The 13,589-nt window shown below is 43.1% G+C and overlaps 1 protein-coding gene across 7 annotated transcripts in view; it reads right to left on the bottom strand.

The window, feature by feature from the left end:
• Window positions 1-1,461: 1,461 nt before the first annotated feature.
• The window catches only part of Ints10 (integrator complex subunit 10), a 32,195-nt gene continuing 20,067 nt past the window's right edge, over window positions 1,462-13,589 (bottom strand). For 2 of the 7 annotated variants that reach the window (XM_029554636.1, XM_029554644.1), the window contains 6 exons: window positions 10,599-10,678; window positions 9,134-9,296; window positions 7,997-8,090; window positions 5,834-5,911; window positions 4,928-5,005; window positions 1,462-2,776 (listed from right to left, as the gene is read on the bottom strand). In XM_029554636.1, the coding sequence (XP_029410496.1) occupies window positions 2,620-2,776; window positions 4,928-5,005; window positions 5,834-5,911; window positions 7,997-8,090; window positions 9,134-9,296; window positions 10,599-10,678 (650 nt within the window). In that variant the 3' untranslated portion in view covers window positions 1,462-2,619. Of the gene's footprint in view, window positions 2,777-4,927; window positions 5,006-5,833; window positions 5,934-7,996; window positions 8,091-9,133; window positions 9,297-10,598; window positions 10,679-13,589 lie in introns of those variants that run through there. The other 5 variants (XM_008850150.2, XM_008850132.2, XM_029554641.1 and 2 more) reach the window with 5 other exon arrangements.

The following is a 13,589-nucleotide window of genomic DNA, read 5'->3' as shown; positions in this document are numbered from 1 at the left end:
TATATATATATATACATAAAAATAATATATATATATATATATATATATATATATATATATACACACATACATGAAGATCTACATACTATGCATAAGGAGAGCTTCTAGAATCTATCATACACTGTAGAGTGCATGTCAAAATTCAAAGTTGGATCTCATGTTAATGTTCTCACAATTTTATACCTATCTATGCAGAGAGAGAGAGAGAGAGAGAGAGAGAGAGAGACAGGGGAAGGGAGGAGAGAGGAAACTCCTTAACCTCTTTTTGGTAGCAAAGTCAAGAAAGAAACTTCAGGAAACAGAAATAAATGTCCAGCCTGGATGCCCGAGTTCTTTGGGTATGTTATTTACCCTTATACCTCCAATACACACCATCAACTCTTCAATAAAGAGTTCACTATGATTTCCTTCCCTCTGGCAAATACAGAATTCTACAAGGGACAACAAAGGGCAAGATAGAAATGAAATGTATCACAGCAATGATGACAACATACACCCGTCCCACGTAAGCTCAAACCAGACAAAATCTCACTAGAGACATGAGGAAGTGGTTAAGAAATCCCGATCCAACCTAAGGAACTTCTAGCAATTGATGGCTGCTGGGAGAGGGAAGGACAGTGTCTTACAGGGAGGGGACTCTTAGTGGGCCAGTGGATAGATCCACACTGAAGGACACTGGGGGACATAAATCAATCTATAGGAATATATATATATTTATATATATATGGAAAATACACTAAATTGGGAGTGGGTCAGAGGAAAGAGATGTGGATGGGGAGGGCATCTAAATACCATCAAACTACATTGTATGGAAATCATAAAAATGCAATTAAAAAAAGCGACATGTGCAGACAGATGCTGGAAGACCAAGAGCAAGTGGCATCTGTGATACACGTCACCACTCTCTGTAGCTTGACTTGTTTTTAGAAAACAAGATCCCTTGGCCCTGCTGGACTGCTCACACTGCTATCTGGTCCTTTACTTTTGTCAACAAGACAGAATCCTGGCTACTAATTCAGCTGCTGAGGCAATGCAAAGTGAGCCGACGACATACCGACTGGAAGCTGTCCTCTCAGTGTTTTCCTGCACACGTGGCTTAAGAGCATTTCAGGGCTTGACAGCAGAGCCACGAGACCAGGTGTCTACTGAGGACACCGGAAAAGTAATCTCTAGGCCTTGGAACAGTGGTACTACCTCTTGACAAGCAGGATTCTGAGGCTCTGGCTAGGTAACTTCAAGTTGTGGTTCAAACAGTGGCATACTCTTCGTAATCAGTCAGTTCTCTTGGGGGGTGGGGGGACAACTTACCATAAGACCATTACTTGACAAAAGTGTCTGTTGTGCTAACGGTGACCCTGCAATGTGATTCAAGGAAGTAACATTTAACTATTCCACACAAACAACCACTGTGTGATTCAACTGAGCTGTTCCTCTTTTATTAGTAAAATAAGGACAATGATATTGAAATAATGAAATCACTTTATTTTTCTCCCAGGTTACCAATCGTGTTCTTCAGCAGTTTTAAAACATACTGGGACCTATAAAGACTATCATCAGGCAGAATAAATATACTAAACAAACAGAAATCTCTACTGAGAGTCTCTGAACAAGACATCTTTAAATGCACGAAACATTAAATTCATACAAAGCTACGACCAAGCTTTTTTTAACACACCAATCATCGGGTGACACGCACACCACAGAAGTTGATTTAGCAAGAAAATCCCTTATCTAAGGCCAGTGCTTCAGTAGGCTGAGTAAGACTCAAAGGATACACAGGGTCACTTTGGGAGGAAATAAGAATGTCTGTCCTTTTAAGAAAACACTTGCAAAACAACCTAGTCGGTGGCAGTATGTAGTACCTAGAAAAAATAATTATGGTTGCTGTGTGTGCGCATGTGTGCACATGTGTACACAAACATCCTTGGTCACTCAGTCAAAATACAGGGCAGGGCAGAGCCAGGTCGATAACAAGTAGTGTTGTCTGGTTCCAAAGGCCCTGGAGAGTCTACTTGGCTGCCTTGCCCAGGCCCGGGAGCTGGAGGCTCCCCTGGTCCTTTGTTGCTATGCTACAATCACCGTCTGGCTTTTCAAAGACTCTCGAGCACTGAGCCTTCAGTGGACTCAGCAGGGACAGGGTAGGCTCAAAGTCCATTTTGCATAAAACAAAAGGTCAGACGTTCTGTTGCTATGTTATACTTACCAAAGTGTAACTATGAAAATACATGTGAGATCGTGGAAGACATATTCAGGCATTTAAGTACGTACATAACAAAATTCATGTTTCTATTCAGTTGTGTTGGATTTTTGCCCCCTTGCTCTATGCTTAGAAAAATAGACAAATGTACCCTACTTAGAAACTAAAAATAAGTTTTTAAAACTTCAAATTTTAGGATTTTTATTTACAAGGCAAATCGACTCTTGCTTTATAAAAGTTACAAAAACCTGAACTTTTAAGAATAGAAAGGACTTCTCACACTCTTGGGAAACTACTTTTAAACAACACAAAGAGTTAGAATTCAGGTGTTTCCCTCTTCCTGAGCCCCGGCCCCCAGCACTGCACCGCCATGTCTTCCTCAGAGTCACACAGCTGAGCTGCCAGTGGCCCAGAGGCCTCGGTCAAGTCAGAGTCTGGAGGAGCAAGATCTTCTCGTTAATGCAGAAGCGGTGCAGTACCACCATCAGGTTCTCGCCACAGCGGGAGACCTGGCGCTCCATGGCCAGGCGGAAGTCCTCCTTCACGCCTTTGGTGATGCCCCGAGTGACCGTGTGGTGCCTGAGGTCAGTGACAGGGAAACAGAGGGAGAACAGGGTTAGGAGCAGCGTCATGGACCAGTGTTCCCTGGGTAGGACTCAACCCTGCCTCACAGCTAAGTGTAGTAAGTGACACACTTAAACCAAATTGAAAAAGAAAAAAGAAAAGCTACAATGACCACGCCCATTCTCAGGAAGTCTCAACCCTAGGCAGACAGCTTTCCCACCCCAGACTACGTCATTTCAAACAGCGAAACACTGGCTGACATGCCATCTGCTTTGCTTCTGAATTCCTGAAGCTCACACGACTCAGGGGCTAGAGGTGCTTTGGGTCCCATGTGGTCTCAAGGTGCCAAAATCCCTCCAGGTCAGCAAATGCTGGAGAGGCAGCAGCAGGAAGAAGGGACCTAGCATGCCCCAGTCTCCAAGGAGCAACCCAGTGGGGCCCCCACGGCTGAGTGCATCCCCACACCCATGGAGCCAGAACAGGGCAGCTCCTGAGTGCTGGACCTGTCCTGCCCACTGGAGAAAAAGCAGGGGGCCTGGGGACCTCACACGGGGATGTGTCATGGGCTGGGAAGAACAGATCTGTCCAGGTGTTTGCATGTCTGTGGAAGGGTTAGCGGGAGCAAAAGCCAAGAAGTGTCTAACTGTGCCCCAAAAGCTGTGCGTTAGGACAGGAAGGACAAACAGAATCCTGGAAACTGAGGACAACAAAATGAACAGAGGGAAAGAAAAGTCCAGCAAATCTCAGTGGACTGGACCACAAGGGAAGGGTTCTGGCTACTAGTCTGGTAATGTGACATATTTAGACAAATGAAAGCCACCTCTGTCCCGTACCCCTACCTCCTAATTTCCTTCAAATGATCACAAGGCTTTTATGTACGAGGCAAAGTGGAGCTGTTGAAATCACTCTAAATCATTTCTGTTTCTAAAACACACGATCATGTTGAAAGTGTATCAAGAGTCCTAAAACTGTAGCGTGACGGTAGGAAAATTTCAGGTTTAGACCACTGAGGACACAACAGAATACACACCAGCCCGCCGCCATTTTAAAGGGCTTTGTAGAGAGACAGCAGGGCTATAAGAAAACACACAGTTCTGTGTGGATACTTGCGCTGTTAGGGGTCAGTGAGGTCAAGGCTCTGGGTCCTGGGGGAGCAGATGCACACTGCTCATGCTGCCTTGAGACACTGCTCTTCTGGGTCCCCAAGCTGTACCCCCAAATTGGACCAAGTACAAGTTACTGAAATCTACAGGCCAGGTGTCATGTCATATGTCGAAGGGCAAAACGTCCTCTAATACTAACAAAACTAGAATTAAACATTGGACTCTGCTGGTCAAGGTCCAGTGGGATAATTTCCACACATTAAGAGAGCACAAGTCAAATCTATTTGCACAAAGAGCCTCTATCCATCTAGGTTTGGAGGACGATGTCAACTACAGTTATGCTCCATAGGAAGACACATCAGTGAATGATGGACCTTGTTGGTCCATCTAGCTTGGGTGTGCAGCAGGCTATAATATCTAGGTCTGGGTCAAGTGCACACTAGGACGCCCATACAATAGGCAAACTACATAAGACATCCTCGTTAAGTGGCACGTGACTGTAGTTAACTCTATGGTTTAAGAACAGAACCTAGCTAATAAAATGGCATCAGGACAGTCTATTAAATACCTCCAATTCAGAAACGTAGGGGCTGAAAAAAATCCAGCCTTGAATGGCGGGAAAAAATTGTATCAATGTCTGCTTAGAGCAAAAGACAGAACTGGTCATTCATATAGAAATCCATAAACAAAAGTTTACTTGAAGTACAAATCAGCATCCTTAAATATTCGTGACCCAATACTTAAGTTTTATCAAAAAAGAATCCCAGCTTGGCACTTCAGCTAATGTGTACTTTGTCTAACACAGTTTTATCAAACTTCATTTCTTTTTCCTTCCCCAAATCCATAATGATTTTTAAATTCAACACAAACACACTGGCAACTCATGGAAAAAAATTAAAAATGTTACAATATTTACAACCAGATGGTTTGCCAAGGAATGCGGAACAAATAAAAAAAAAAATAAAGCATGAAGAAGAGCACTGAGGAACAAAGAGCTGGAAACCATGGGCGGAGAACATGCCGACAAACAGCACACTATGAGCAGGTGTTTTCCACTTGGTACCTGTCAGCAGTCTGTATGCTGGGCTGAAGCACAGGTAAGAATTCCTGCTGCAGTAACCCCATGGGAGGGCTAGAAGGCCTTTAAAAAACAGCAAACGGCAGCATTCAAACACCCACACCGGCTCACCCTGCACTGCAAAAACAACACTCCGGAGAAGATACACAAGACTGGAAGCGGACTGTACAGAAACTTCAACCTCCACAAGCCCCTGGCCGTGGCGTGTTTTCAGGGGGACTGGGAGACACTGGTGAGCCCCAGCGCACCCGCTGCTGGTGCCAGTCTAGAGGCATCTTGGCTCCTGGTCCCAGAGCTCCATTTACTTGTGATTTGGAGTAAAAAGCCATCAGCTAGGAAGAGGGAGGTGAGATGGCTGCAGGAGGCTAACGTCTGAGAACGTTTGATTCCAAATCCAGCCGCCTTCACTCGCTCTTCTCCTGCCCGTCCCAGAAATACACCTGGTGATGGGGGGTAGCCACCTTTGGCAGGACTTAAGTCCCAACTGAGGTGGCTCTTTAAAAAGGACTTGGAGGGGCTGAGAATGCTTTCAATAAAGAAAGGGTGAGTTTGAAATTCAGACAAGAAAAGCAACTGATGGGGGGTGGGGGGAGGAGGGGCATATGTCTGGGACCCGTGGTTTTGCAGAATTCTGTAATAAAGATTTAGTATATTAGCTGGTAATCACCTCATAGAGCATTATAGTTTCCCATTTTTAATCCAGTCTAATGCGACTAGGGTATTGCAAATATCAGCATAGAAACATTTCTCTACTTTCAAACATGTCAGAACAAAATGTCTATACAATGAACGAAGAGCTTATTCCTCCTGTGGTCGGGCCTGCTGCCCGGTGTTGGTACTGTACCTGCTTGCATCCGAGATGCCACGACTAGAACAAACTCACAACCTTACCCCAAGGGGAGGAGCTGTACACTGCTCACAACATCTCTGCCACTCATCTGGAGGGACCACCCAAAAGGTCTGCAATGGCTTCAGAGAATTTGTTTGGAACCCAAAGGGAAAAGGAATATAGATAGTTTTATTCAAGAGTCTAATCACACCTCAGTTAGACAAGCTCTCTGTTTCACGCAGTCTGACTCTCCTGATGTCATTTAGGGTTAGATTATCTGCAACTGACTTCAAATTCACTTGAGACTCTCACAGAGAACATTCAGTGAATTCCTACAAGGTCAGACCACTAGGTAACAACCCCTAGTCCTATTTCCAAGCTGATGAAACTGCAGATTTCCTAGGAGGCTTGTCCTTAGTAGGCCATTCAAGGAAATTAAAGTTAGGTTGAAAAGGGTGGGAGAGCCTGGAAATGCAAGGACATTCCCCTTACACGACCTTCCAATGACAGCAGCCGGGGAGCTGGTACTTCCTCACTTTAAATACTAGTCTTAGGGACTGTCTGCAGTTTGACACAATTTAAGTCAATAAAACTAGGAAAAGAAGGCCCAGCACAGTGAAGATGAGGGTTTAACTGTTGCGCACCAACAGTCCATCCCCATCTCAAAGTCATGGGGCCATCTGCAGGTTGGCTGAACCGTTCTGTAGCTAGAATGTGGCTCTACTAATTTGTCTACATTATGACAATCTGAATGGTGATTTTTTTTTTTTTGAATTCTTGAGACAGGGTTTTGATGTAGTCCCAGCTGTCCTAGAACTCACTATGTAAACCAGGCTGGCCTTGAACTCACAGAGATCCGCCTGCCTCTACCTCCTGAGTGCTGGGATTAAAGGCGTGCGCCACCAGACCCAGCCTGAATGGTGATCTGATGAACTAAAAAGCTTTGTTAAAGGTATGTTTGTATATTCAATTTCAGAACCTAAAAGCCCTAACAGAAAAGGGGTTACCTGGGGTCATATATTAAAAACCACCTTTATTTTCACACAAGGATGAGGACTCTTGGAATCATGCAGTTATTACATCCCCCATAGGTTTAGTTCACAATCTTTGGAGTCCACAGAAGACAAATCTGTCTACTCAATCTTCATTTAACAGCCTCAATTATTCAGAGCCTTGTGTTTTCCTAAACAGCGTCCTTGTTCTTTAAATGTTTAAAATATTTAAATATCACTGATAAGATGGAAGGGGATCTTAGTCTTACATTCTTTAGAATGGTCCACAGGGCCCTAGTCTTACTAAGGAATAAAAAGAAAGACATACAAAGGGCCAAATTCCTGATGTTACAGAGATCCAAAGAGAGTATTTCTCATCTCCTTCCTCCAACACCCCCGAGCCTCTACAACAGAACGAGGCAATAGCTGAACACTTGCTTGTGCCATGACTGAGGGATGAAGGCAAAGGTGACCAGTCTTAACAACTTGTTCTTCCCAGTCTGGGTTCCGTCTCTTGCCAGTTAACTCTGACACTGACTTACACACACACTGAATACGCAGAAGGCACAGGAAGAGGTATGGAAACTGCACGTGGCACTTACTAGCCAAACCATAATGGGAACTAAGGATAGAAGCAAGATTTATGAGCTATTTAAAAATCATGAATGGTCACTAACTTGATATTTTCATCTGGGCCATGCTGGAATTTCTGTAGCAGCCTATGAGTTCAGGCCTGGAAATGAGAACTTCCACGGCCATTTCTTAGGGCAGACATGCTCTGGAGGCACTAGACCCAGTTAACTCATTTTGTGCTATATAAGTGATAAGGCCTGCTTAGGGGCTTTAAATAGTTTATAAATAAAAGCTATAGATTTTTTTTAACTAACAAATTTGCCTAATCCAGTACTTTAAGCATGGCTGCTTTTAATTAAAAGCAATTTTATGTCTAATCAGAAAGGCATACTAAACTTTGGAAAAGAAAAGTCATCATAAAATTTCTGTCTAGTGACAAAAATATCTCAATTTAAGCAGCTTTTTCTGTTTGTTTGTTTTTTTGGAAATGTAGTTAGGGCTTTCAAAAGGTACCCAGAATCAAACTGACCCTCGAAAACAGAGACCAGGTTTGGATTCCTTTCCATTAAATTTCTGAAAGGTACAGAAATTTACAAATAAGTCATGCAAGCACATGAAGTTGAACACTCAGCTTGGAAGAGCAAAAGATCGTCTGCTTACTTGATCAGCATTCCTTGATTTGGGAGTAATTCCAGATGAATCTTTCCACCTTCCTGGGTTCTTAAGTAGGCAAACTCCTCCAGCATATCAATATCTGTAGGCCAGATTCAGGTCAAACACAAGTGACAAGGTGCCGTTCTCCCGGGTGAGGAAACAGGCTCTTAGTAAGGCAAAAAGCTTGCTCATGGCCCACTGACAACCACGGTCTGTTCTTGAACACAAAACAATCTGATTCTTACACCAACCGAACTGCACTATGAAAAGAACTCTTGGCACATGATCTGCCAGGCTGAGCTGGGGGCGTAGCTTTGTTGTAGCACAGCTGCCTGACATGTGCAGGACCCTGGGCTCAATCTCCAGAACGTTCAGGCTAAAGGGCATTAGGATGTGCTTTTCCTACAGAGATAATGAAACAGACTCTATATGGTCGTAAGGGCAATGCTTTTTCTTAATAAGAAATCTAGGATTAGAGAGGATGCTTTTAGGTGATAGTATATCATAAAAACAAGGTGATTATTTCTTCATACCAAGTAGACAAGGACTTTCAGGTATGTAAGAAAGGAAGCTTCTGAGAATCCAGAAAATTCCATATGAAATGTTGGTGACATTCACATTGCATGCTTCTGGGGGAAAAGTTATGTAACTTTCATTAGATTCTTTTAAGTCATGTGAATCAAGTGCTGTCATCACCAAAAACAACTCTGCACCATTAACTTAACCTTCTGTGGCTGCACTGGTGCAGGCGTGGTGCTAACAACTGATCCCAGGGCACAGACACTGTCCCTTGAGAGGCCACAGGGAATGTTCTTTCCGTACATAAAGGCCCAGGAACTATTGTAATCTATGGTCACACCAACCACCCTGGGCTTGCCAAGAACCTACAGACGATTCCAAGTTCAGGCATTCTGGAAGCCTTGAGTCAGCTAGAGGTGGGCAGTGGAGGGCCCCTGAGTCCTTGAATTCTGACTTTGAAACAAAGGCACCTGCCACAGCCTTGCTCCAAATCTCCACTCTTTCTCCTCCTCCTCCCCCTCATAGTAAAAGAGGTATTTCTGCTCAGAATGCTGTTCATTTATCCAAGAGGCCCTCGTCCTAACAACTCAGAAGTGGTTGTGCTTCAATGAGAAAAAAGGATACTTGTGACATAATTGAAAAAATTCTCATATTGGAAATTTCCTTGCTGGCAAATCTTATTGACAGCTTTCAGGAAAAGGTTCTCTCCCCGTGGCCACTCCTGCTGGAGCAGTACAATCACGTGGCCCAGCGCCATGTCGTCTCTGTTGTCCGTGAAAGCTCTCAGCTGCAAGACAAAGATTTAACATTTTTTACTGTTATTTTCTGTGTATGAGTGATCTACCTGCATGTATCTAAGTGTACCCGTCATGAAATGCCTGCAGAGGACAGAAGAGGGTCAGATCCCCTGGACCCGGAGTTACGGGAAGTTGTTTGCTGCTGTATGGGTGCTGGGGATTCAAACCTGGGTCTTCAGCAAGAACAGCCAGTGCTCTTAACTGCTGTGCCGTTTCACAACAGTCAGTAGGGAAGAAAGCAGAAAAAACTGCTGGTGAATATCACACCCTTCTAAGGAGGGTGGATCCCAAAGAAGCCCTGGGCTCCCTCTGCAGGGTGTGCACAGGAGGCTGACAGTATTTAGACTGAAGTTGGCCATAAACAGGAGAACTGGGTGTGGGAATCAGAGATGAAGGTGAATTCTCTCACACAGAAAATAAATTCAATAGGAATTCTTTTTTTTTCTTTGTCACAAGGTCTCATGATCCTAGGCTAGCCTTGTACTCCTTATGTAGCCGAGGGCACTTTGTACTTCTGATCTTCCTGCCTTTACTTCCTGGAGTGCTGGTATCACAGGCACGCATGACCATGGCTGGTCTGTGCAATGCTGAGGGCTGAAGCCAGGGTTTCACGGGTGCTAGGCAAGCACACTACCAACTGGACTATGAACTCAACTTGAGAGGTATCTCTGAAGGGGATGACTGTGAGCAGAAAAGTGGGCAAGAAGCCACCTGGGAGAGAAGGGTTTGAGAAGAACACGGCATTAGGGAAAAGGGAACACGCTGAGCAGTAAAAAGCATGAACTACAGAAAAGGACAAAAGAGCAGCTAGGCATAAAAAATCACTCTTCAGACTGCTTCTGCTGTTCCAAGTGGCTCCAACAATGAGGTGAGTGAGGAAATACTGCATAAGGCAATAGCCGATCCTGTCACCTTTTTGCAGATAAGCCTCCTTGAAACCGTTAAATCTCTACTCTGGGCTTCCATTCCTCTGCAGCCAAGGGCCGTGAGTACTCCGGCAGTCCTCGAACCCTCCCAGCTCCGTTTGACCTTTGCTGGTGCTGATCCTCATGTCTAAATCAACAAACGCCTTGTCCATCTATAAACCCAATATTTACATTGACTTCTCAAGGCTGGAGATCATTTCCTAGTCCTCTACTTGCGAATTCCTAGTCATGTGCTTTTCCCACTATACCCACTTGCCTTGTAAAAGCACAGAACAATTGTGATTAAGCCTCAATTCAAGACACACCAGCTGTTCAGGACATTATTTCAAAGGAAATGTGCTTCACGCTAATCAAGTTTAAGCTCACCTTAAAGCAGGCTAGCATCAAATGCAGGCAGTATGGCATGAGAGCTTTGCTGGTACAGGGCAAGAGCTTCAGATCTGAACCTAACACAAAGCCAGAATGTTAGTGGATGTTATCATCAAAGAGAACAGCTTTGGAAAGCAAAGGCTGAAAACTCTTCTCCAGTAAGACAGGCAGCAACCACAGGACCTGCAATGTCGGTAAAATACAATTCTATTTTGTGATGGTGACACTGACTTTTGAAGGTCTCTAGATTTCGTTTCTTAATTTTCTTTCCTAAACCATACTAAATACTGATTATAAAATACTTCAGGGGGCTGGAGAGATGGCTCAGTGGTTAAGAACACTGACTGTTCTTGCAGAAGACCCGGGTTCAAATCCCAGCACCCACATGGCAGCTAATAACTGTCCATAACTCCAGTTCCAAGGCATCCGACAGCCTCTTCTGTCTTCTGGGGGCATTGCATGACATGGGTGCACTTATTGTCTACATAGTGAGTTCCAGGACAGCTGGGGCTACAGGGAGACATAAAAGCATTTTAAAAATATTTATAAAAATAAAATATTAAAAAAAAAACACTTCAGATTTGTAGCCCACTTATAAGAAGAAATCTCACAAACCCAGTGCATGTGTCCTCCAGTTTTATAAGATGTTAATAACAGGCTTTAATTTTAAAGATGTTAATACAAACAATCACAAAATCAGCAGAGGCTGTATTTGCTTTGATACCATTCTCTTCTCCCTCTACAGAGGTAGATGTGATTTTGAATGTGGTGACTGTCATTCCTGCGCCATCTGCCTGCTTTTACCACTGAAGTTTGTATTCACAAATAGCCTAGAGCAAGTTTTTGTGTTTTCCGTCTATTACATCAAATAGAGTCATAATATATATCTTCGGTAAACCACTTTTCATACTTAGCCCCTTGGATTTCAGGTTTACCAATCGCACACACAGCTCTAGAGCATTAATTTATTTAACCTTCTGTGTTTTGGGTTTATCAGTAGCAAATGTAGGACTAAAGCATGAATTTGCAAGGTTATATAGTATTCTACTGTTTACAAATACCATAGCTGATTCTTCTTTATGCTAGACATTGAGATTTTCGGTTTTTCATTATTAACAGTCTAAACATTTTTGCTCATAATTTCACAGGTACTTATAGGAAAACTTTAAGCAACGGTTTTCAAACCAAGACCTCAGTCTTTTCCATTATGGTCTGTGCTCTTTAGACCTTAAATCCTCCTCCACCCACAAGTAGGAGGCAAGACATGATGCATCCCATGATACATGGGATCCTCTCCATACATTCTTAGCATAGTATATGTTGAAAAAAAAAAAGGTTTAGGAAATGATGTTTACCCTTTCTACTTGAAATGCAACCTTTTAAAAGTTATTCTAATTTATTAAAAAGGAAAGTTTCTGGTTGAAAAATTCATGACCCAGTAGGTAAAGACCCACTTTGGGAAAACACTGATCCAAGGTAAGTGCCAGGAGGTGAGGTGTATGGCTGGGTGATAATCCGCTCACCCTACCATGCTGACTAGTTTGAATTTGCACTTTCAGAAGTACATGGGTGATAATCTGCTCACCCTACCATGCTGACTAGTTTGAATTTGCACTTTCAGAAGCATGTGGACGATGTGCCCTCACACCCCGATTCAGGGCCAGTGCTAGCGATCTTTCTGCATCAGATGCGAGCAGGTTTTAGTCTCAATTTCTCATGTTACTATGTAGGTTGAGCATCGTTCCAAAACTGAGCGTCTGGAGTTGTTTCTGTTGACCTGTGGTTGGTGTATAGTGGTTATTCCTTCTCTGAGAGACCAGGTGGCTGTTTTTTTATCAAACTGAAGGATGATTCTCAAGTTTCTGGATATCAAGTTGTAATTGATTTTAGGTGCTACACAGTCTTCTGGCAGTCGGTGGCTATCTTTTTATTTTGATCATAATCTCCTGGAGGTATTTTAAGTTTAATCTGATCAAATTTACTAATTGTCTAAGGTCCTTAACACCCTGCAGTCTCTATCACCTTCTTTAGCTAGAAGGCTGAAAGGAACCTTTTAGAATTTCCTTTTAAAGTTTGAATTCATACTTATATCTTAAAGCTTCAAATATCTAGTGTAGCTGAAGGCAGCACCTCTCACGTTTGTCTTTTACATCCACTGAACTGTAATGTCACCGGAGCCTGAGTTCCACACTCTGTTCCATTATCCCAAAGCTACACAATCTTAACTACAATAATTTTAAAATAAATATTGATGTCTGGTTACTTCAAATCTACCTTCCCCATCTGTTTCTGTTTCTGAGAGATACTCTGTGAAGGCCCATGGATTGGATTATTGTCACAAGCTCTGAGAGAGAAAGCTTCAGTGTCTGCAGAGGAACCTGAGCCAGTGCCGTCTGCTGAACGGCTGTCTTTCCTTGGTAAGTTACTTCAGAGCTTCCACTGAAAAGCTCTGACCTTGTGTGTGGGTCTGTTTCTGGATCCTCTTTCCCTATACCAATATTCTGTCAGTACTGTCTTATTAATTATAGTTGTAAGTCTTGGTAGAGCTGACAACTCTGTTTCCTTTTCAAAATTATTTTCACTATTCTGGATTGTATTTCCATAAATACAATATCCCAATTTTCGATTCAGATTGCCAATTTTATTTATAAAAATTGCCTGCTGGACAGTAGCAGGGATATCAGAGTATAAGGGCTCTAGTGGGGGGAGGGAGGCTATGGGAGGGTGCCATCTGGGAAGTGGGTATACAGTTGAATAAGATGGTTTGGGATGTTCTATATGATATACACACACACGCACACACAAAATCAACAAATTTTTAAAAATGTATTTTATTTGAGGAGGAAGCATGGAAATTTACGTCATGCTAATTAGTAGAGGTGATAAAACAATACTATTGAAATCTGCCCGATGACTTTATAGACATACACAGGTGCCAAGATACAAGTGCAACTGATTATGACTAGCAATAATCAGATGCATACAGCT

The sequence above is a fragment of the Nannospalax galili genome, unplaced genomic scaffold (genome assembly GCF_000622305.1).
Source record: "Nannospalax galili isolate Female #2095 unplaced genomic scaffold, S.galili_v1.0 scaffold291, whole genome shotgun sequence".
NCBI lineage: Eukaryota > Metazoa > Chordata > Mammalia > Rodentia > Spalacidae > Nannospalax > Nannospalax galili.
The sequence above is the reverse complement of the archived record's forward strand: the minus strand, read 5'-3'. Positions and strand labels throughout refer to the sequence as shown.